The following is a 24,201-nucleotide window of genomic DNA, read 5'->3' on the forward strand; positions in this document are numbered from 1 at the left end:
AGAAGTCGAGGCCAGTGTCTGCGTGACTGTGCTGCCTCTGAAGGCGCCACAGAAGCATCCATCACCGGCTCTCCCAGAACCACTGTAGCATCCATTATGGGCTCCCTTCCAGGCTCCCTCCTGGCTCCGAGCAGATCCCTGGCTCTTGGTAGCATCACTGCAGTCTGCCCCCTGTGTGTGTGTCCACATGCCCCCTGTTTCTAAGGACACTAGTCACAGGGGAGTAGGGGCCACCTGACTCCAGTGTGAAGAAATCACTAACTAACTGCATCTCCAAGGACCCTGTTTGCAAACAAGGCCATATTCTAGGGAGGTGAGGGAGTCAGGACTTCAACATCTGCACTTGAGGGAGACAAGCCAACCCCATAACCTGGAGCAAACACTGCTGCCCGTGATTGGGGTCTTCTGAAACTCACTGTGCCCCACACCCAACTCTTGCATGGATCCCAGGTCAGGATGGGCAGAGCTGGCCCTCGGACTGAGAAGGGACTGAACTGAGACCTGGCTGAGAAGACAGTGCTGAGAAGAGTGAAGGTGGCCAGATGTGTTCTCTGGGGTCTGGATCTGACATCCGTGTGACCGTGTTAGGGTCCAGGCTCCCTCTGTTTCCCCATCTGCGGCACTGGGTTCTCTATCAAGTCCAAAAGTGAAGGAAGTTCTCAAGTGAGAAACTTGCTCCCAGATATGGACAATGTGGATGGAATAGCTTTAGTTGAGCCCAGTGTCAGGGGATATCATTCAAGGTCAAGTCCCTTTTGAAGACTCTGGACTGCAGAGTGGGTGTCATCCCAGGACTATGTATCCACAGCCACTGACCATCCCGTGTAGAGAAAGGACTGCCATTCTCCAGCGGGCTGTGCAGGGCACCAGCTAACAGTGCAGGCCGAGAACAAGCCTGCTTGGGTCTGAGTCCCGTGTTTGCTGAGTCTCTGCTACATGTGCAAAAAGAGTTAAGCTTGCTGAAAGGAAAGCTCTTGGTCCCACCTCCTGGGAGGTCACCCCTGACTCCAGGAGTGTGCTGCCTGATATGAAGGTCTTTGTTTATGGGGTCTTGAACTGGGCATATAACCTATGCTAACAAGGTGATTTAGGCTGGGACTGTAGGTTACTATGTCAGCTTGACCTCTGCATGGGCTGGAGACCACATCCAGCCACATGGGAGGTCAGCTTTGTAGACATGACCAAGCCCCAACCAGGACTGGACACTCTGGCTTGGAGGAGCTTCAGTGGCTGAGCATACCCCGTGCATGTTGTCACCGTGGTCACTAGGAGGCATCATGCTGTCCACACCTCCATTGGCAGAATGGTTGGAGCCCACTGGTCTCTCCCACACTCTTCCTATTGCTGATTTTAACCTGTAGCATTGAGCTGTCATAAACTGTAACTGGAGTTTAATAGCTTTGCTCAATGCTGTGGGTCCTTATAGGGAGTTATTGAATCTGAGAGTGGCCTTGGGGACCTCCAAGGCTGCTCTGTGCTATGTCCCCATGGAAATGGGGAGCATCTTTGTGCCCACTTCTGCAGGGGAGGGGGTGCTGAGCTGCACAGGAACTCATTCACTGAGAAGCACGGGTGGTAGCACCACCAGCATGATCACTGGGTGGATTGGCTCTGCAGCACCCCACATCAGTCCTGTACCCTCGCTGCCAGTCCTATCTCTGCTCTGCATGGGGACAAGACTAGGGGATGAAGAGACTTGATGGGGAAGGACCACATTTCTCATGTTGCAGCCCCAGAGGGTGTCATCTTGGGACATTTGTTACCCACTAGCTGTGTGATGCCTCAGTGATGATGTTCCCAGGAGTCGGTTCAGATAGTCTGCTGGGGGTTTGAGAGGTGGACGCCTGTGTCTTGTTCACCCATTTCTCCTTGCAGACAGCCTCAGCACAGTTGACATTTGGGTCCAGGTCTTTCTTTCTCATGAGGCTATCCTGTGCATTATTGGATGTCTGCTGGCTTCTGGGTTTGTTGTTACTGTTGTTTTTATTGGAGGATTATTGTTATTACAATGTTGTGTTGCCTTCTTCTGTACAATGAAGTGAATCAGCTATATGTATACATATATCTTCTCCCTCCTGAACCTCCACCCCACCCCCCACACCCCACCTCTCTAGGTCATCAAAGAGCACTGAGCTGAGCTTCCTGTGCTGCACAGCAACTTCCTACTAGCTACCTATTTTACACATGTTAGTGTATATATGGGCTCCTCCAAGGGCTCAGTGGTAAAGAATCTACCACATTGCAGGAGCTGCAGGAGACGCCGATTTGATCCCTGAATCAGGAAGATCCCCTGGAGGAAGAAATGGCAGCTTACTCCAATATTCTTGCCTGGGAAATCCCGTGGACAGAGGAGCCTGGCGGGCTACAGTCCATAGGGTTGCAAAGAGTCGGACATGATTGAAGCAACTGAGTATGCATGCACAGTGTATATACATCAGTGCTACTCTCCCAATTTGTCCCACCCCTTCCCCCTGTGGTGTCCATATGTCCATTCTCTACATCTGCATCTCTTCCTGCATCTTTGGTGTCTACCCTCTAGATGTTGGTGGGACCACACATGTCCCCTGCGTCTCCTGATCCAGCCTGATGTTCCCGGCCCAGGACCACTGCTGCAGTCAGGCTCTGAGGTCCTTTGGGGTGATTCCTCGAGGTGTCGGCACAGCCGTTTCCTGGGTGAGCCTCTGTGCTCTCCACTGACATCCTGCCCCAGGCTGGAGGGACTTTGGATGGGTGGACACGTCATCTCAACAGTCTTGTCTCTAAACCTCTCTTATCACTCACTCCTTCCGGGTCAGTTACGAAATGATGTGCCTTTGTGTCTCCACAACAAAGCAGGTAGATTTTTCTGTGAACACCCCAGTTGTAGAAGGTGCACTTACTCTCAACAGCCTGCTCCCCTCCAGGTGGCCAATTGCCTCAGAAAAAGCCTCAACCTCCTCGTGGTTACAGTTCCTCAAGAAAGTGAGGCTGGCCTCTCACCTGTCATCCCGTGGATGCTGTAATTTCTGTGGTGTTGCCAGAAACCATTTGTCAAAGATGTCCTGTGTGTTCAGTGCTTTGTGGTGTTTGTGGAAAAGGAATGGTCTCTTTGTGGTGGAATTGGGTACCACAGTCACCTGTCCAACCCCTGGAGGCAGACATCCTTGGATCCATTTGTCACTGAGTCTTTGTTCCCATAATGTGGGTGCATGAGAGCCCTGCTTTGGAAATGAGCTGGTGTAAACCCAGAAATGCTGTCCTTTTCCTCAATTATGGGGCCCTTTTTCCTGCTTCAGATACCCACAGGTGAGCCCCACTGCCCCTTCATGTCTGGAAGGGAGGTCCTGGAAGGGCTGGTTCCTGCCATGGACAGTTGATTCAGCTGCATTTAATAAGAAACTCACCCAGACCCAGAGATGGATTACCAATTTCCCTATCAATCTTCAGGACCTGATCTTATTACAAACCACCACAAATATATCCATAAAAGCCCTATTGATTGATGCAGCGCTTGGTAATCCATCTGTCGCCATCCATTATTCCGGGTATAATTTTTCATTATCCGGATGGCAGCTGATTCCTAGCACATTAGTATACAGTGGCAATTACCAGGAGCAGAAAGAGCCCCTAAATTAGCAGGAACAATCACACCTGTCAGGAAGAGGAAGCGAGATTCCCCACACAGCTTGCTGTGCGTACTGGGACCATGTCTGAATGGCAGAGTTTGAAGATAGATTCAAGATTGACCTTGGAAGGTGGAGAGGAGAAAGTAAGTTGTCTTTTCCCCCCTTTCTTGAGGGTATAGAGTGTATGTTCTCTTAAGGTGACATCCTTGTCAACCCAATCACAGCCCACCCAACAGCTGGCCTTGCTCAGGGTCAGTAAGGTTTATGGCATAGATGTTGCTGCTTTTGCATTATGTAATGAGTACCAGAGACCTGACCAGAGGGAACATCATTGAAGATGGGAGTGTTGAGAGAAATTATTCAGAGAGGAGAAAAGTTGGGTGAATGCTTCCCTAAGAACAGTCCCATTTGTGGCAGTGAAAACCCTGTCCACAGACCCAGGGGTCAGATCTCTCCCAATGCAAGGATTCTATGCTCTGAACATTCTTTTATTTTTAAAAATTAATTTTTATTGGCTCTTGCTGTAGTCTCTAAGTCCTGTCTGACTCTTTGGATCCCCATGGTCTGCAGCTCTCTGGGCTCTTTTGTCCATGTGATTTCCCAGGCAAGAATATTGGAGTGGGTTGCCATTTCCACCTCTAGGGGATCTTCGCCACCCAGGGATCAAACCTTCATCTCCTGCATTTCAGGCAGATTCTTTTACTGCTGAGCCACCAGGGAAGCACCCCTCCCCGAGCTTTTTTTTTATTGGAGTATAGTTGATTTAGAGTGTTGTATTAGTTTTTGTTGTACAGCCAAGTGAATCAGTTATGTTGTTTGTTTTTAGTTGCTCAGTCATGTCTCTTTGTGACCCCATGGACTGTAGCCCTCCAGGCTCTCCTGTCCATGGAATTTCCCAGGCAAGAATACTGGAGTAGGTAGCCATTTCCTTCTCCAAGGATCTTCCCAACCCAGGGATTGAACCTACATCTCCTGCTTGGCAGGTGGATTTTTACCACTGAACCACTTGGGAATGAGTTACTGATATACATATATCCACCCCTTTCTAGATTCTTTTCCCATATAGGCCATTACAGAGCACTGAGCAGAGTTCCCTGTTCTATATAACATAGGTCCTTATTATCATTCACACAATGAAGCTTCTTATCAACCCTAAAGGAAAAATTGAGATAGACACATGCCTGAAATATTCTTGAGGGATATTGATTCAACTGGTAAGATTCTCCTTGATCTTCAGTCTCCAAAAATTGAGAATCCTGTTTAACTGAGTGTCACAGAGTGATCTGTTCTCAAGCCAGCTTTGCATGAACGTATCCAGTAGGGTGAAGCTGTCCACTGCTGGTAGTTTTAAGACAGATGCTTGACTGTCTTTAAAATCACCTTGACACAGTGAAGGTCTCAGAAGACTCCAGATCTTTGATGATAGAGCAGGCAGGTTATATAATACCAGAAGTTTGCAGTTTGAGTCCCAGCTTTAAGCAACCATTCAAAACCGATTGTATATTTCTTAACTGATAAGCCACATCACCTTCAGCTATTCACCTAAATCAGTTGTATGTTTTTGTAAATAAAGTTTTATTGGCACACAGCCATGCCCACTGGTTGCATATCATCCACAGCTGGGTTGAGAAGTTGCAACAGAGATCATGCTACCTGCCAAACCTAAAGTATTTATCATCTGGCTCCTCCTGTCAAACTTTGCCTACCCAGGATCTGTGCAGACTTAAGTGACTTACATGGATGAGGAAACAACTCATGCCATTTGGGGAACCTGAATGATAAGACAGATGCTTGAAACACTACCCAGCTTCTCATGAGAAGTTCTATCATCCTTTTAGGAGTGACCTCTCAAAGAGAAGAAAAGATGAGACATCCTTACTGGGTTTACATCTTCTAATCTGCTTCCTACAAATATTCTCACTACGTGTCAAAAGGCCTGGTCCTTGTCAACCATCCTGACTGTAGGGTCGTCTTGTAGTCATCAGTCCCTTATGCCTGAACCTAGTGACCCATCACAACCCACCGGCCAGGCATGGAAGCACAAGGCTGTTTGCTTTGCAAATGAAATATATGAGGAGCAGTAAGGAGTTTGCCTCTAATTACTTTTATTCCCAAGAATGTGGTTACAGATTTGTTCATTTGGAGCTTGACGTTTGATTTTTCCAGAGTAGCAAACTGCCTACACCCGGGCTCTGCAGGATCGGCAGTGGATTAAATTGATCATGGGTGTGAAGACAGGCATAGAGAAGTCTTTCCAAAGAGCATGGCTGTGATATTATTGTTGTACTTCCACTCAGATGATCCTGGCTGGTTATTAACCCACATATCATATTTTCCAAATTTTAACTTGGCAAGTCCTGTGGAGAAATTTCACACAGAAGGCAGGAAAGGGTCCTTTAGAACAAGGCAAACATTAGAATTATGTCATTAACTTTCTCCCGGTTCCCCTGGCTTTTTGTTCTCTACTCTTCAGTTATCAATGTCATAATATGTCCCACAGTGCTGTTGCAAGGTTCTGTGCCAGGCAATTTGTGCATGGTTGGGAGTGGGGTGGATATAAAGTTGATGAAGATTGGGTTTTTTCTTCAGTGGCTCAAAGACTCATGAGAACCTTAGGCAAAGGGCTGGGCTTCTGGTCTTCCTGTCATCAATGAGGGTATTCCATGAGCCAGCTGTTTCCCCCTCTCATCATCAGTTTCTTCCATTCACCAGATGAAGAGAATGAATGCTTTTTTCCCCATCCTTAGTCACAGAGGGAGTGGGAGGGAATTAAACATCTAAGATGCAGCTGGTCATTGAGCTCTTCCCTTCCAACGACTTTGGTCACTGCAGATGTTCAACCCAACAGAAGAATTCCCTTGGTATATGGGGTCCAAGTCCAGTGGTGGCCTGGGCCTCTTTGGCTCTGCAGACATTGGGGCATGGGCCACAAAGTGTTCTGCTCTTGTAAGGGAGCTCTCAGTGCCTCTAGCTGGGCTTGGCCTGAAGTTGAACCAATCCCTACTACTTTTGGCTCACTCCCATTCAGTGTGCTCTTTTATACTCCATAGATGTTGAATGCTCCTACCCAAGAAGATGGCAGGTTTAGCTCAAGAAACAATGGTTCAGTTATTGCCGTGGACTTGGGAGTATGACCTGCCAAGATGGCTGAGAGGCTCTTGACATGGTTCCAGAGCACCCTTTAAGAGATCTATCCATGGAAGAGATGATGAGGCTTTTAAACACCAGCATCCATAATTTAGCAGATTATTCTCCCCAGGAATATAAAGGGTAGTGGTGCCAGCCTCTGTCTTGGAAGATGCAAGGACCCCAGATCAAAGCCCAAACAGAAATAAATAAAGTTTGAGATCAAATCCTATAATACTACAATCTTAGTATGGGTTTAGGAGCCATCAGGTTCTATGTGATCCAAGGAATTTAAGCAAACTTGTCCAGATGATTTTCACTTCCATTTTTATTATGACAGTATGCACCTTTGAGTGTTGTTGCAAAGAATAAATGAGATAATATACACCTGACAATTTCTAATACTTGAAGATGCCTGTGATCACCGTCATTGTGATCAACATCATTATAATCACCATCACCGTCATTATCACCATCAGTATCACCATATCATCACTACCACCAGCATCACCAGCATCATATTACCATCATCACCACTATACCATCATCATCAATTACGTCATCACCATCATTATCACCATCATCATTTCCACCATCAAATCACCATCAGCAATAGCAGGAACATCATCATTACCACTATCACCATCACATCACCATCATCACGACTTGCATCATCACCACCATCACCATCACTGCAATCATCATCACCAGCATCATATTACCATCATCACCACTATACTGTCATCATCACCACCACCATCACCATTTCTGTCATCAAATCACCATCACCAACAGCAACACCACAATGACCATCACCATTATCATCACCACCATTACCATTTCCATCAATGTCACTGTCAGCAACAGCACAATCACCTTCATCATCATCACTATCATCAACATCAGTACCATCATAGTAACCATCGACATTAGTACCGTCATAGTCACCATCATCGACATCAGTACCGTCAGTCACCATCACCATCTTCAACATCAGTACCATCATAGTCACCATCACCATCTTCAACATCAGTACCGTCATAGTCACCATCGCCATCATCAACGTCAGTACCATCATGGTCACCATCACCATCTTCAACATCAGTACCGTCATAGTCACCATCACCATCATCAACATCAGTACCATCATTGTCACCATCAACATCAGTACCGTCATAGTCACCATCATCAACATCAGTACCGTCAGTCATCATCGCCATCATCAGCCTCCTTCTCACAAGAAGCACAGACGCAGGATGAGCTCATACTCTTCACGACAGCATCCTGATTCAGTCTCTTGACTGAATCAGAAGGATTGTGTAGATGGAGGGTGAGGGAAGATGGACAGCCATCTTCCCTGATCATCCATTAAAACAGACATTCATGTCAACCTCCCTCTTCCAACGAAGTCTGAGTTGGGTCTCAGGGAAGAAGCTGGTGAACATATAGAGATTACTGAGACTGGTGGTAAGATTAAGAGTGGTCCCTTACTGGCATATGTAGCTTTCAACCCCATTGTCAGGCTGATCTGGCAGACCCAGAGGAAGGCAAACTGGCTCAGAGCTTTACAGTACATGTCACGTGTTGGGCACAGGTGTATGGGAAGCCACTGGTCAGAACCAGCAGTGAACACTGCCACTTTTAAAAATGGGCACCACAGCAGCTGTTCCTGAGGGCAGGAACCATGACTGAGTAAGTCAAAACTGGCCCTGCTTGGCATACAGTAGGTACTCAATAGGTGATTCTTGAATCAGTGGCTAAAAGAAAGAGGAAGGGAGGCCCATGACATCTTCGGTTTTCCAAGTGTTGCTTATTCTGTGGGCTCAGGAAGGGGATTCCTCGGGACAAACAGAAATAGCCCGAAAGAGAGGCAGCCAGGAAGAGCTTGTTTTCTGGTCATGCCAGCTTTGAATCATTTATTAGCAATTCCCCCCACGAAGATCATATTCAGTGGAGACGTAACATCTGTTTGTGAGACTGTGTCCTTCAGAGGCCGCCAAAAAAAAGTGTTACATCTGTGAGATGCTCCACGCTGGACCACACACATGCTGTGTCCTCACCCCAGGATTGGCAAGGTCCTCAGGTGTGATGGGTGGGCCTCTGCACCTGAACATCAGAAGAGGAGAGAGACAGATACTCAAGTGGCAGAGATGAAAGAATGGCAGAGTCAGCACTCCCAGGGGCAGGGTGCTGCCACCTGCAGGGGTCTCTGCAGAGCCCCTTATGGCTGTTAGCCCCCAGCTCCTCAGGTGTGGTTCTTGCTGATGGGAAAAGAGCAGGACCAGAGTCCTGGACCTTCCAGGTGGACCTCACTGACCAGAGGATTCAACCCTAGTGTCCCCGGAAGGATGTAAAGATGAGTTATATGGGAAGGGATCAGAGGTGTTGCCAGCCTGTCTTTTTTCCCTCCCCCTGCATCTATGTTTGATGGAAGGTGATGCGGGGGATGGGGGTGGATGGACAGAGGGACAGTACAGACAGAATTCCTGTCCTCTGCCATCCTGGCCCTCATGTGGGGTTCAGACCACTCTCATTTGTGGCTGTGGCTACCCTGCTCCTGGAGTGGCCAGTCCTTCTGTCCCTGTCTGCTGTTTCCCCTGTCTCCTCCCACCATGGTGTATAACACACACAAGAGGAGACAGGACCTGGAGACCAGACTGCAGATCCTTCTCTGGGACTTCAGGAAGCATCACCTGCTCGGTCTGGATCTCTTATTTCCTGGAAGCTCATCTGGCAGTGAACTTCTTGGAGAGGAATCTGGGAAGATGAAGATGCTTTCCAGTGACCCAAGTGCCTGAATCTACAACAGTGTCACCTGCCTCTCTTCCTTCCCTTCCCAATAAATCCTGGGCTGTCCCGGCTTCTCCTGGGTCCAGGCAAACCCTGCTCCCACCAGCAGGCCAGCTTCCCTGGTGCCCAGACACAAGGAACAGAATTTACCCAAGTTGGGAGGAGAAAAAGGAGGGGTGACAAAGCTTACCTGTGCCAGGTGAAGGGGTCAGCAGGTGCAACAACGGCCACAGCTGCCCAAGGGCTGAGTCATTTCTCAGGGCCTGAGAGAGGCCAGGCTGGGGCCTCCCTTCCCTGGCTCCAGGTGAAAACAGTCCTGGTACCCCCTGCATCTGGCAGCACCTGCATGTGGGCAAGAAACTGACCTGACCTGGTCCCACGAGGCCCCATCAACATGGAGCCCCCTGCAGGGCTTCTCAACACATGATGGGATCTTGTGTTCAGGGCTGAGTGGATGGGACAGGTCCCTACTCCCTGTCTCTTCCTGGGCCCCTTCATCTCATGCCTCTGGTTTCACGGCCCCCCTCCTCCTTCTCTGTTTCCAGGTTTGGCCGTCCATCAGATCATCACCATCACCGTCTCCCTCATCATGGTCATAGCTGCTCTGATTACAACTCTTGTCTTAAAAAACTGGTAAGGACCCTTGGCCCTTCTGGCTGGGTAATGGGGGTCAGTGGGGGTCCCTGGGGAAGCACACACAGAGAGTTTCTTGCTTCTCAACACCATCTCAGATCACAGCCCAGGGAATCATTTCTCTGGAATGGAGAGTGCCACACAGCTCCTGCCCTGCTCAACCCACTCACCTTTGCCCGGACAGCTCGGCCACCCATTGGGAGGGGTTGTTCCCTGACAGTGCCCTCCCAGTGGCTTTCCCTGCTTGGCTTAATTCCTTAGGCAGCAGGTAGCCTGTTCCCAAAGCCTATCTCTCAGATCCTAGCGCCCCTCTGAATGTCCCCTTCACAGCTCGGTTTGGTTTTCCTTATTTCATACCAGCAGCCTGGCTGGGGTCCCTGCCCGCCCCTTGCTGTCCCCCACCTTCCTCTCACAGTCACTCTGTGTCTGCTGAACTAGGTTACTTCTTTGCTCCAGGCAGCCTGTCTTCACCTATTTCCTCCTGGAAATTGGCCTACTTTGAGCTTGGCCTTGCTGGGTGTACACACCTGCTACACCCCTGGGAGAATCAGGGGGCTGCCAGCTGACCCCACTGCCTGCATGCCTCCTGGGCCCCTGTCCGCCTGTAGTCTCTCCTCCAGCTAGTGAGGCGCCTCTTAACATCGAAGCCAAAGCACCTTGGATGCAAATCATCCCCCTGCCAGCCTTGGTAGAAAGTCACAGATTGGTGGGAGGGAAGTGCCCTGAGCCTCTGGGTAACAGAGACTTGAGGAAATGAGAGAGAAAGCCAGCCTTTAGGATTACAGAGGACAACGTGTGGAGAGGTACCACCCTGGAACAGCCCAGGGAGGTCTTAGAGCTCCTGATGGCCAGCAAACCCTGGACCTGGGGTGTTTTCTGGGGGAGATAGTGAAGATAATAGTCAGCTCTCAGCAGCATGTCTTGGGCAGGGCTGGCTGGTTGGAGAAGGGGCTCCAGGTCCCTGGACTGCATGGATGCTCGGCAGGTCTGATCCCACTGGCTGTCTTGATGGTGAAATCCCATCCCCACCAAGGAGGTGGCAGACTGTGATGCTGTAATAGGCAACAAGCTTCCTCTTGATTTTCCCACACTTCGGGGTTTTCAGCAGACCTTCAAAGAGTCTTTTGGGGAAGGCAGTCCAGCAGGGTGAATAAGTGGTTCCATGACGTTGGTGGGCCGGGTTGGGGGGGGGAGTCCCTTGGCTTTCACATCCATCTTCTCACCTTCATTTATGGGCAGTCTTCCTTGCCAGCTATTGGGATATCTCTCATTGGGAAGAGGCAGGGAATTAACACAATTTATATGGGGACAGGCTCATGAGCCCCTGCCCCTTGCAGCCCACTCACTCTGCAAAGGCTCTGAGCTGTGAAGCGGGCAGAAAAGGAGAACTGATGAGCTAATGAGAACCACGACCCCTCAAATCTCCTCCTCCCTGCCCTCCTTCATGGGCATGACACTTCTTTCCATCCTTGTGAACTTGCCCTAGAGGTGACTCCTGGAGCCGGGAAGTATCCCTGTGCACTTTCTCTATCAAATTCCTTGGTCAACAGAGGTGGGACCCATGTGTGCAGTCCACATAGTGTCTGAAAGCCTCTGTGGTCCAAAAGGACAGGGAACGAAGGCAGGTACCCACGAGCACTAACACAGTCTTCTTCATAGATCCAAACGGTCTGCTTTCATTTCCAGCTTATGAGCCTGGGCAGAGGAGAGGCTGAGGATGAGAGTTCCCAGTCTTATCTATCCCTAAAGATAATTACGTGGTCCACTCCACGTGAACTACGGCCGCCCCAACCTGTGGACAGAACCTTCCCCACGGTCATCATTCCCATACCATCTAGGTGTTCCTGGGGAAACTGAGTCAGTACTACCACCCGGCTGACATTTCTTGGCCAAACCAGACCTCCGCTCCCTGATAACACAACTCCACTCCTCACTTCTTAATCCTTCCTGCAATAACGGCCGCATCTAACATTCAAATTTTACTTTATTTTTAAAAAAGAGCCCATTGCTTGTGGTTGATCTTTCTGAAGAGGTTGGGAATTACTATTAAATGATGTCTAATTAATGCCTGGAGGTGAAGATTCCTTAGCGTCAGCGCGGGGGGAGATGCTGGTGGGTCTCTGCACCTGCAAGTCCCCCACCCCGACTCCGACCCCCACCCTGACCTCTCTCTCCCCCAGCTGCGCGCAGAGTGGGAACCCACGAAGGAACAGCCACCAGCGGAAGACGAACCATCAGGAGGAGAGTTGCCAGAACCTGACAGACTTCACGCCTGCCCGGGTGCCCAGCAGTCTGGACATCTTCACGGCCTACAACGAGACCCTCCAGTGTTCCCACGAGTGTGTCCGGGCATCCGTGCCCGTCTACACTGACGAGACGCTGCACCCGGCCGGGGAGTACAAGTCCACATTTAATGGGAACCGGTAAGCGCAGGCGCGAGCCAGAGTCGGCCGCTGCCCCCTTCTGGGGATGCCGGGTCTGTGGATTGGTGTCAGGCAGGTTTCTCATCTCTTTATGTGATCGGGGCACATGCAGGCAGCTCATTTGCTGAGATGAGACAAGAGGCACAGTACTAAGGTGCCAGGGTTCACATCTGGACCCCTGCACTTGGCCAGTGGATGGACCTGCCTTGCTTGGTCCTGGATCCCACATTCTGGAGGCTGAGCAGACAGCTCAGAGCCCAGAACCAGCCTCTTAGTCTCAATCAAGCCTCCAAAATATCAGCAAATCATGATGGGTCCCTCCCTCCCCAGTCAATATCTGTGAACCCCCATCACTAAAATGTCAGCAGCAGATCTGGCAGAAATATCAAACACCAAGCAGACTCCTGGTTATTAAATGCTCTTTTTAATGAGTCATATGTAATCCCTCAAAGAAGACATGTCTCTAAAACCATCCCTGGGAATATTTAAGAAACCCTTGAGTCAGCTTCTGAAGGTTTATCCGGAATTAGATTAAAATATCAATAAGCTATTTTTTTTTCCTAAGTGAGTACACATTCATGCATCATTTTGTAAATTAAAAGAGAAACAATTCTCCAACGACTTAAAGATCTTAGGAAGAAATGAGCAGGACAGCAGGCTGACTTGAGGGGCATGGGGTCAGTGACAGGAGTGGTGACCGGGAACACTGCCCAAGGTGCCCTACCGGGCTCCTCCCAGAATCCAGGCCGAGGAGACTCAGGGGAGCCTTCAACTGTTGTGTCTGTGGCTCATGTTGGCCTTGTCCTGTCCTGGAGAGCGAGGAGGTGTTCCTTAGACACCTCCCTGCTGCTCCTCTCCTGGTATCTCCATGTCGGACTCTACTGTATGTTCTGTCTGAGATACTCCCTCCCCAGGGGAGAAGAGTGGAGAGCAGAAACCCCAGGACCCTCCCTCTGAACGACTTTGCTTTTACTCGACCACATTGGGGAGCCCGTGGGTTGCATCCCAGCCTTCCAGAAGGCCGAGTTCACAAAGAATTGGAGAAAAAGCTTTAAAATCATTCCATTGAATGCCTGTGTGCCTGTTTGGATATAAATCTTGGCCACCCAGAACCTCAGGCTTGGGGGGAGAAGGAAAAGGGAGTAGGTGGGTCCTGGTGTTTCACTGTGTCTCCCTCTCTGCCCCCATGTCCTGGGAGAGCCCTGTCCATGTGCAGGGTGGGCACAGCTGGCTGGTGTGGACGCCCTGGAGAGAACAGCTTCTTGCGTTGGGGCCAAAGGTGATGCTCTGTTGGTTCTCACTGGCTCTGGGAAACATTGGCTTAGTCTCGAAGGGGACAAAATAACTTGGGGCAAAGGGCATTTTAGGCATCAGGCCCTGCCCTCTCCATAATGTGCAGTAAAGTGGGTAGAATCTCTGATCTCAGAGGCAGAGACCCTGAGCTTTGCACTTGTATTGCAAATGAAAATCTGAAATCCAGACATAGCATCTCTGTGCATCTTCACCAGATTCGTCCTATGCACAGAACCCTTGGACTGCGTGTCCTCTTAGGCCTCCCAAAGTGGAAGGGAGGACTGGCCAACACAGGGAGAGGTGGCCAGTGGGTCCAGGCCAGCTGAAGCATCACCTTCTGGGAGTTCTTTTTGCTTGGAGAAGCCAGTTTTCTGCAACAGGTCCCATCCAGCCTGCCTGTCAGGTTTTACATATGAGCCCTCGCAAGCCCATTTTTCTGCTTGCTGCAGGCCCTCTTCTTCTGATCGGCATCTTATTCCTGTGGCCTTTGTGTCTGAGAAATGGTTTGAAATCTCCTGCTGACTGGCCGAAGTCTTTTTTACCTCCTGGGGGCAGGGCAGACGCCATGTGTCTGTTTTATGGTATGTACCTCTCTTATTGGACCTTGCTTGATTTTCCCCACCCCCTCCATCTCTCCTCTGGAATACTGGGAGCCTGTCTGGACATGGCAGGTGGGCCTCAGCAAGGGCATCATTGCCCTGAATGCAAACCAGAGGGCTGGGCGTGTGGTCTCTCTGCTGCACTCGTTAGAAATGCCCCCACATCCCAGTGGGAGGGAACGACAGACTCAGAAACCCCTGCTCTGCAATCTTGTCCAGTTCTGCACATGCTGCTCCATCTCCCAGGAAGCCCTGTAGGGCAGGGGACCCCGTTCTGGAAACAAGCTATAGGTACACCCCTCACTTCCCCAAACAAAAGGAGATCAGAGCCCCAGCCCAGTGGGCAGACACCATGCCGCCACCCCGTCTCTACGTGGGGGTGGGGAGAGAGAACACTGAGTGGAATTAAAATACAATTTTGAAATATAAAAATAAGAGATAAGAAAGAAAATGATAAAGAGAGAAAGTGAAGAGTTGAGACGTCTACTAATTTGAAGCCAGGGACCGATACCAAAACAGGGATGAATTTGCCACGCTCTGCTGGATAGGAACATTTGGTTTGCTTTCAATGATATTGACTTTAATGCTGACATTAAATTGCTTTCTTCTGTGCTGAACCTCCTGAACACGCAGGCTGCTGTGGGGGGAAAAGGATCTTGTCACCCCCCCAGTGACTGCACATTCTGGATGAACAGTCAATTGAGGTGACTGGGTTTTTTTTTGTTTTTTTGTTTTTTTTTCATTTTTCTTGTTTGATGCTAGGGTTTTCAAAGGATGACATCTTGCTCATCCACAGAGAACATCTTTTTTCCTCCAGATCTTCTCTCTAAGCATGACGTCACATCCCTTCCAGAAGCAGGGAATCCAGTTTTTAGGGTTATCTATATTTGAAAAAAAATTTTTTTCTTTACTTTTTCTCACCTTCTGATGTGGGGACTGAGTGGGAAATGTCATTGTCAGAATTGGAGAAGGTCCTGGGGCTTCTTGGGGTGTACCCCATCTTCTTAGGGAGCACACAGGACCCTCAGAGGCCTCTGCTTACGGCACTTCTGAGGGGCCAGGGGCCCCAGCTGCTTGGAGAAGCAGGTATCAATCAAATGGTTCATAATTCCAGCCCTAGCGAACTGTATATTTATTCCACATCAAATGTCCATCCCTCACTTTTGTCCTGAAGCCAAAACAACCTGATTAGCACTATGTTTAGCCGATGGGTGAAGGAATATAATGAGGTTAAAATGGAAATTGACCCCCTACTCACACAGAGGCCTTTGCTGAGATGTATAGGTCAAGCAGGTGAGATGAGGGCTGTGCCCGACATTCAAGAGCCACATGCCCTGGACACAGCTTCTCCGTCAGATGCTTGCACCTTTGTCTGCCCGGATGTGACTCATCTCATTAAGGCCTCGGACAAGCTCCCTTTGGCGTTTCAACCCAGCAAGCGATGGGGAAGCTCCCAGTTAGCAGTGGAACTCCCGCCTGCCTGGCAAGGCCTCTGCAGGGTGGCCAGGTGAGCGCCTGCATCTCCTTTGGGATTTCACAAATGCATAAATGCTTAAGGCATTGACCTGGGAGACCCTAGCCCTGCACATCAAAGACATCTGCTCTCTTCCTCCAAGAGCTGTGGACCTGCAGGCCTGAGGTGGACACACCTTCCATTCCAAGTAGCCCCCATCTGGAGAGGGTGGGGGAGACACTGCCCTAATGGCACATTCACATGGCAGCTCATTGGCACACTTTGGACATATAGAGACCCATTCAGTCTTCTCAGCAATCCCACTTACAGATGGGAAACTGAGGTCAGATGGGGAGGTCATGTGACTTGCCTGAGGCCAGTCATGTTGTAAGTGGTGGGGCCACGTGATCCTAGGCCACCTGATTCTCGGGCCACACTCTGCCCACCAGTCAGACTTCCTCAACTGCTATTCCCAGTGGAATGCCTCTGTGCCCCTTTCCATCCCTGATGGCACCCTAAGTGAGAAGGGAGTCAGGTAGCGGGAGAGGAAGGAGGGGTTTCCAGCTGATTTGGCATCCCTGCAGGGGACACACAGCCTGACTCTGCAGAGCAGGGGGCATTGCAGTTCAGAGACCAGCCCCGGATCCTCCAAAAGTCTGGGCCAAGGATTGAACCAAGGAGCTGCAGACCTGACTTTAAAAGAAAACCAGGTTGGGAGGCAAAAGTGCTTTTTATCCACACCTCTGGTCCAGAAGACATTCCCGTCCCCTTTGCCCAGTTCTCTCTAGTAGCCCAGGACGTAGAAGGACCCCACGAGCTAAAAGGTGGGTTCTGCCAGTGTGCCACCCAAGACGGGCCCCAGGGACCATGTTCTCCACCAGTTGTCCAGACCCCACTTCCCAACTCTGCGTGAGGATCAATTTCAAGACCATCCCCATCTACAGGAAGACACCTCTGTGTCTGGAGAGCTCGATCCTCCCACCATGGATCTCAGGTGGGCATTCTGGGGAGGAGAGAAGAGGCAACAGGACTCAGCAGACCCTGGCCACGCTAAGCCGAAGCACCTATGGACTCGGGGCAGTGGCTCCCTCCAGCCGACTCCTCCCGGAGACACAGACCAGGAGGTCCACGTGAGCAGCCTTGTTAGTCCTTGATAAATGCTTACACATCCCTTCGCTGTGGGTCACACGGGCTGTTTATCACTCACTGGGAGGAAAACATTCGCCTTCGAAGTGTCCCTGATGTCTACAGTTAATGCCTGGATGTGAGGATGGAGCGGTGGAGAGCCAAGAAGACGGCTCAGATTTACTGGGATTCTTATTGTCCCTTAAATAAATAGCAATTAATACTGGAACATTTAATTAAGGTTTAAGAGCCAGCAGAGATATTTATCTCTTGCATAACTGTTAGGCCTCTCCAAATGCATTTTTAATGATGCTACCACAGTTTGTTACAGCACCGTCTTGTGTGCTCACGCTAACCCACACGCACGTCTGGGACCCAAGCCCCGCCCACCCCATTTCCCTGCGGGCAGCTTGATGGTGATGCTAGGGCTCGTGGACACAGGTGACCCAACCTGGGCAGAAATTTGTCCCGTTTCCCTAGATTCAGCCTCTGTGAGAGATTCGAGCAGACTCTTTACCTGGACCTTCCTCAGTGGAGCCTGATGGAACGCTGGGCAAGACAAAATGAGGCGGCCTTTCCTGCTCCGAGGAAAGAGACCTTGAACACAGGCCTGTCATTGGCTCTTGGGCTGATTTCCTGTCATTTTTCATGCAGCAAGTAAACTTCAGAAAAACCTCATCAGTGTTCAGATCTTCCCGTTTACCGAGGCCACTTCATTCCAGCCTGAGAACTCATAAAAGCTCTTGCATCCGAAGCAAGTGAGAAATAAATCATGCGTTATTATTATTTTCAAAAAAAAAAAAAAAAAACCACACTGAAGAGATAACTAATAAAAAAAACAAGAAGTGCACCTGAGCCTTCCTGCTTTGTTCTGAAAAATGCATTAACAGAATATCCAGCTTCTGTAATTCAAAGAAATGTTTTCTTCAAAGCAACATCCAGACCCTTCTGGAAGCCGTTTTTCTCCCCAAGCTGAGAACCAGCACCAAGGAAACCGGTGTGCAAGAAGCTTTTTCGGGATGTGGAGAAACTAACTAGAGGCTCACTCTCCAGGAGGCCTTGCTGCCAACTGCCTGTTCTCTTTGTTCCTCAGAAGCTGATACAGATCTTGAAACCCAGGACCCTCGTGTGGTTTGCAGCTCTGGGGGCCACAGAGCCGGAGCATCCCCTTCCAGGCAGCAGAGGGCACTGGTTTCTCCCAAGTCAGGATTCATCCTGGATCCCTGATCGCTCGGATCTCTCTCCAGCCACAGCTTTTCCTTCTGGCTCAGAGTCTCCCCTGCCTGCCCTCACCAGCTATACGACCTCGCCAGTGTCCTTCTCCAGGCAGGATGCACTTCCTCTCTGCCCCTCCCTGGGTGAATGCCAGGCTGAGAGGCTCTTGCTCTGAGCCTTTGGATCAGAAAAAACCCAGCCCTTCCCCTCAAGTGGAGTGCAAGCAGCAGTGTTTCAGCAGGAACTGGGGCAGGCCTGGAAGGTGGCCTGGCAACCGAGCCCTCTCCTTCTTGCAGGGGACCATCACCTCTGCAGGAAGCCAGCACTGCTGTTCCAACAGCTACTCAAGGTGCAGAGTTGGAGCCATCGCTCCTTCTCTATACCACCTCTTTTTCATTCTGAAAAAGTGAAAGTGAAAGTGTTAGTCATTTGTGTCTGACTCTTTCCTACCCCATGGACTTTAGCCTGCCAGGTTCCTCTGTTCCTAGGATTTTCAGGCAAGAATACTGGAGTGGGTCACCATTCCCTTCTCCAGGGGATCTTCCCTACCCAGGGATTGAGCCTGGGTCTCCTGCATTGCAGGCAGATTCTTTAATGACTCAGCCACCAGGAAAATGCCTGAGATGCTGATAGAAGCAGATATTGTTAAGTTTGGAAGATACTTGGCCCCCTCAGTGGCCCAAGAGCCCCTCCAGCCGTCCTCCCAGGCAGGCAGTATATGACGGTCATTCCAGACAGATAAGGGGCTGAGGACAATGCTTCTTTCACACAGATGCCTCTTCTCTGAATTTCATTCATTGTTGATCTCCCTCCAGAGGGCCAGGCTCAGAGCTGGTACCCAGGCAAACTTTGGCGGACCTGGCAGGCACCCATGAGACCTGGGTGACATGTGATGTACACACACTCAGGTACAAAGCAGTGCCTGAGGAGTCACAGAAACATGCTCTAACAGAGATTAAACAGAACATGCTTAGGAAAGGAAGGGGTATCCATGAAGGTCTCCCCAGGGAGGTAACAGTCAGCAGAAACTTGGGGTTTTTCAGGTCAGAGATTTGCTATTGAAGCCAGGCAACCGCCCGGAAAGGAGAGAGGGAGAGATGGGGCAAGAGGGGCCGGGCCCTTGTCCTCGAGGATCCGAGGAGCCACTGTCAGAAGCACTGAAGACTTTTCAGCCTTTTAGCAGATAATGTCTGTTTGAAAAAACCTCAGGAGACGGCTGGCCCCAGGGAAGAAGCAGTAGCAGTGCCTCCCTCATCTGTTTGGTTAAGGTTGCCAGGAAGGATTGGAGAGCAGCCCCAGGCTGCAGTTCTCCCTTCTTAGGAAAGGAGGCCCTGTGACTCCAGGTCCCACCCTGGATGCATCTGAGAGTGGGCAGGGGCCTGGTGGTCAACCTGCTGGGGCAGTGGGCAGCAACTCAATCCAGAGACTGCCCCAGATCTGGGCAGACGGTCACTAGGTCACTAGGTCTGGCTTTTACTGTCCCCATATTTTTTCATAGGTGACAGGATGAGATGGTTAGATAGCATCACCAACCCAATGGTCAGTGGACATGAGTTTGAGCAAACTCTGGGAGATAGTGAAGGACAGGGAAGACTGGCATGCTGCAGTCCATGGGGTTGCAGAGAGTCAGGCACAACTTAGTGACTAAACAATAGCAACAATATTTTTTCAATATGTATATATATTTTAAGATTTTTTGATATGGACCATTGTTTAAAAGTCTTTTGTTGAATTTGTTACCATATTGCTTCTGTTTTATGTTTTGCTTTCTTGGCTATGAGGCATGTATGATCTTAGTTCCCTGATCAGGGATCAAACCCACACCCCCTACACTGGAAGGCAAAATCTTAACCCTTGGACCACCAGGGAAGTCCCCCAATATATTTCTTAAGTTCTTAAAATTGTAGTAAAATATATATAACATAAAACTGACCATTTTACTTTTAACTGTTTTTAATGAAACAGTTCTGTGGCATTAAGTACATTGACAGTTATGCAGCCGCCACCACTGTCCACCTTCACAACTCTTGTTGTTTTTCCTGAACTGGTATTATGCCCCCCTTAGACACTAACTCCCCCCACCCGCCCCTGGCACCCAGCTTTCTACTCTCTGTCCCCAGGAACTTGACAACTCTGAGGACTTCTTATAAGTGGCATCATCACAGATTTGTCTCCACATTTTTTAACTTTCTAAAGATTAAAAAGAAGGTAGACATACAGGAGGGATATTCTGCTTTAATGATTTCACTTTTTAAACCACACTCCCTCTCTCCCTGCAAATCCTAGAGAGCCTAGGCATTGGCAGGCGGGGGGCTGGCGGGGGTGGTGGATAGCTGGAGTGACCTTGCCGAGGGTGGTCCAGCACACAGTTGACCAGATGTCCATTTCATCACACTCCTGCTCACAGCCAGGCAGGCCATCCCACAGGAGATGAGTAGACGCCCCATTTGGGCCTCCTGGGATTGCCCAAACAGGTGTCATTTGTTTGGGCAAGGCGACGCCCTGCCTTTCTTATCCAAACCACGAGGGGTCCTGGAGAGGGAACAGGCACTGCCACCTCACCTCATGGAGTAGACTTTCATGTGCTGAGGCCCTCGGAGAAGACGACGTGTGCAGTGCTGACCAGATGCTTTCCTGAGGGCTGAAGGTGTGTCCCTGCACCCGGATGCCCTTCAGCCCTCCGTCCTGTGGAGGTTCACCTGGGGGGATTATTGATGCAGGAGAAAGAACCTTACCCCAGAGTCCATTTGGAAGAAGGGTGCCATGGTATCCTCTTTGTACCATTTGAGGGTCCGATTTCCTGTCATTGTGGGAGTGCAGATGAGGACTCTGAGTGACAGCAGAGAGACACACCACCCCACCCTTGTAACAGAACAGCAGCTTTGAGCCAACCCCACTCCCGGAACCTGGGGCTGAGCTATGGGGCATTCTGACTTACCTGGCCATCCCCAGGACGGCTGTAGCTCTGTCTCCCTAGGGGATGCTGACCTCAGGGTTTGTCACTGAGGCAGGATGACTTTGGGGTCCCAATTTTCTGAGGCAGCACCCCCCAAACTGGGCAAAAGCCATCTGCTTCTTTGTAGCCATCTGACCTGGCCGGCACGCAGGGCAGTTCAGGTTCTTCCTCTCTCCAGTGAGATCACTTCTTAGGGAGACCCAAGGGGTGGTTATTCTGATGCAGTCCATCAGCCTCCCCAAGTCCCAGCCCCGTCCAGCTGAGCAAGATTGAAATGGATTCCATTGCTTCCTGCAGCCCAGGACTGTAGCTGGCAGCCCCCCCTGCCCTTGGCATCGGGAGCTGGAAGGGGAGCAAGCAGGACGCTGGATGCATTCAGTCACCTGAGGGCCTGGAGTGCCATGCCTGCTCATGAGTTAGTGTCGGGGTAGTCCCAGCCATCTCTTGGGAAGCCCAGGCCCCTCCCTCAAAGGCAGGAGGACCACTCTGTTAATTACTGTAATTAACACAAGGGCACCTCAGGATTCCTAGCATTTGTAGCAGTCCTTGGTGACCAGGTCCAGTGAGATAGCTTTGGTGCCCCCAGGATGACACTTGCGTGTCATTTAGCCAGGCAGCTGTGCACCCAGGTCTTGGTGACAGAGGCTCAGAGGGGCCTCATAGACACCTACTACTTTTGGCCCGCTGCCATTTAATCTCTTCTTGTTTTCTTTCCACACAGGATTCCGTTGGTGAACCTGTAAAAAAAAAAAAAATTAAAAATTACAAAAAACACACAAAACCTAAAACTAAACTATCTAAGGGGAGGGTCCCCACCCCTACCACTTCTGTTTGCCGGTGGGGAACTCTCAGAGCAGGACGCTATAGGCCAAATATATTTTTATAAAAATGCTGATGCCTATGGGGGACTGCCTTCTCCCAGAGCTCCTTTGGGAAACAGAAAGAAGACCCAACAGAAGGAACCGGAGACAGAAAAAGGGCAGGAGGACGCACCAGAAGCTGGAGTTTGTACTTCGATTCTGAACCTGTGCCAATAATACCATTATGTGCCATGTACTGACCTGAGGACTTGGTGACAAAGCCGAAGCCAAGCGAACCATGAGGAGTAAACTTAAGAAAACAGGAGTGGGTATCTCTTCTGTAGAGTCACTATTTCTGGTTAATATACATATATAAATATATAAAGACACACAGATACACACACACACACACACACCCCTTTTTTGTACCGTAGCAATTTTTGAAGACCTTCAATGTTCCTTTTTAAAAAAAAAATGTGTTCTCGGTTACAAAATCTGATTTCTTTAACACGCTTAGTATGAACAGGATGAACTGGTGTTTTCTACTTGCAGGATCACACACAGGCACACGCGCGCATATACACACGTCCGCACATATATATGCATACACTGGAAATGCAGTTCCACGCGTGAGCATATTCTTCTGGTGACCTGGTGTCCCGTCGCTGTCCAGTCTGGGGCGGCCACGATGAGCAGACAAGACCCTCGAATGGCATGTCCTGCATTTGCTGGGTATTTGGTGAGTGGCACCGGGTGTGTGGTTTCTTATGTTGGGCCGGAATGAAGATTGCCATGGTTTTATCTACATACATACATACATACATATATATATATATAATCTCTATACATATAAATACAACCTTTTTTCATTGAGTTGTTTGGAAAAGCTACCTAATAGCCATGTGCACACGTGTGTGGCCGGCCACTTACAAACGGGCCTGAGCGTCAGATTTCGGGGGTGGGGGTTGGCTGGTGGATTCTTGGCCATCTTTGTGTTATACAAGCATAGACCGAATTAAAGGAATTTTCCAGTTCCCCAAATTAAAGGAATATATCCTCGTAGTGTGTGTGCGCGTATGTCAGAGCATTACTCAGAAATCCGTGAGCGCCCCGTTCATCTGGGCAGGAGCACTGGGTCCTGGACCAGCATGCGGTGTCTCTTTCCCGCACAGTGGCACTCAAAGGTCACCCGCTCTTTCTTGAGCCTGAGAGTGACTTCGAACCTTGGTGGAGATGGTGGCAAAGATGCTCTCTCTTGTCGGCTCCCGTTGGCCAGCTTGTGAGCTTTGGCCTCTCTGAACCCCGACCACACACTTAAGTGAAGATCCCCCTCTTTACGGCCCCCACTTTATGAAGGCGCCCTGTTGCCCCTCCTACTGTCAGTGCGAGTGCTGTAAAAGATGGGGATCCATCTGGGCCTCAGAGGGCATGTCCTCCTCCAGGGACCCCGGATTCTATGCACAGGGCCTGTCTCCTGTGAGTGATGTCACCAGTATAGCATGAAATGCGACAGGTTAAGTCGAAGGGTTAAAGGTCATCAGGCAGGAAGCTCATCCCTCCTACTCACTCACTGACCAGGCAGGTGACCCAATCCTTTCAGCAGGCTCCCTCCACAACACCTTGAAATGTACTTGGAAACTTGGCTTTGGTACCTTTTAATATATGGGAGAGTCAGACAATGCCAGCAGAGGGAAAAATGTCATTTTGTCACAATGCCCGTCAAGATCTGTTTTGGGGATACCCCCCTCCAAGAGTGGGAAAACTGTGTTTTTTGGTTTTTATTTTGTCATCCCCCTACCCTCCAAAGTTCTGGCACATTAACAAGATGCCACTAATGTCCACATCATCTCCAGGCTCCCGACTCGCCCGCATGGTGCTCCCTGCCACACTGCTGTCGGCCCGGCACCCAGCACAGTCAGCTTTCATCCTCCAGTCACTCTCCTCCACTGGAGGGTGGCCCTGGGGCCTCTGTGACTCAGGAGAGCACTGTGCAGTGTGAACCACAGGTGAGGGTTATGGGAGCCACCACTGTGTGTCGGATGAGATGAAGGTGATGGCAAGGGTGTCTGTTGTACCACTGGTAGCAGAGCCTAGGGTTCCTGACAGGGATGTGGCTCAGTGACCAGTGCATCACCTCTAACTGTAGCTCAGTCCTCTCCCCTGGACCTCAGGCTGCCTGACTA

General features: G+C 50.0%; 1 protein-coding gene across 1 annotated transcript in view; it reads left to right on the top strand.

Annotated features, from left to right (window-relative positions):
* Positions 1–23,059, top strand: part of AJAP1 (adherens junctions associated protein 1) — a 129,642-nt gene extending 106,583 nt beyond the window's left edge. Inside the window, exons 3-6 of the mRNA XM_086342614.1 lie at positions 10,067–10,154; positions 12,335–12,577; positions 14,320–14,451; positions 21,940–23,059. Coding sequence (XP_086198740.1) covers positions 10,067–10,154; positions 12,335–12,577; positions 14,320–14,392 — 404 coding nt within the window. The 3' untranslated portion in view covers positions 14,393–14,451; positions 21,940–23,059. The remainder of the gene's footprint in view (positions 1–10,066; positions 10,155–12,334; positions 12,578–14,319; positions 14,452–21,939) is intronic.
* Positions 23,060–24,201: the final 1,142 nt, after the last annotated feature.

This window comes from Bos grunniens, chromosome 16, assembly GCF_055505025.1.
Source record: "Bos grunniens cultivar Pamir isolate PY7600 chromosome 16, Bosgru_T2T1.0, whole genome shotgun sequence".
NCBI classification, from domain to species: Eukaryota; Metazoa; Chordata; class Mammalia; order Artiodactyla; family Bovidae; genus Bos; species Bos grunniens.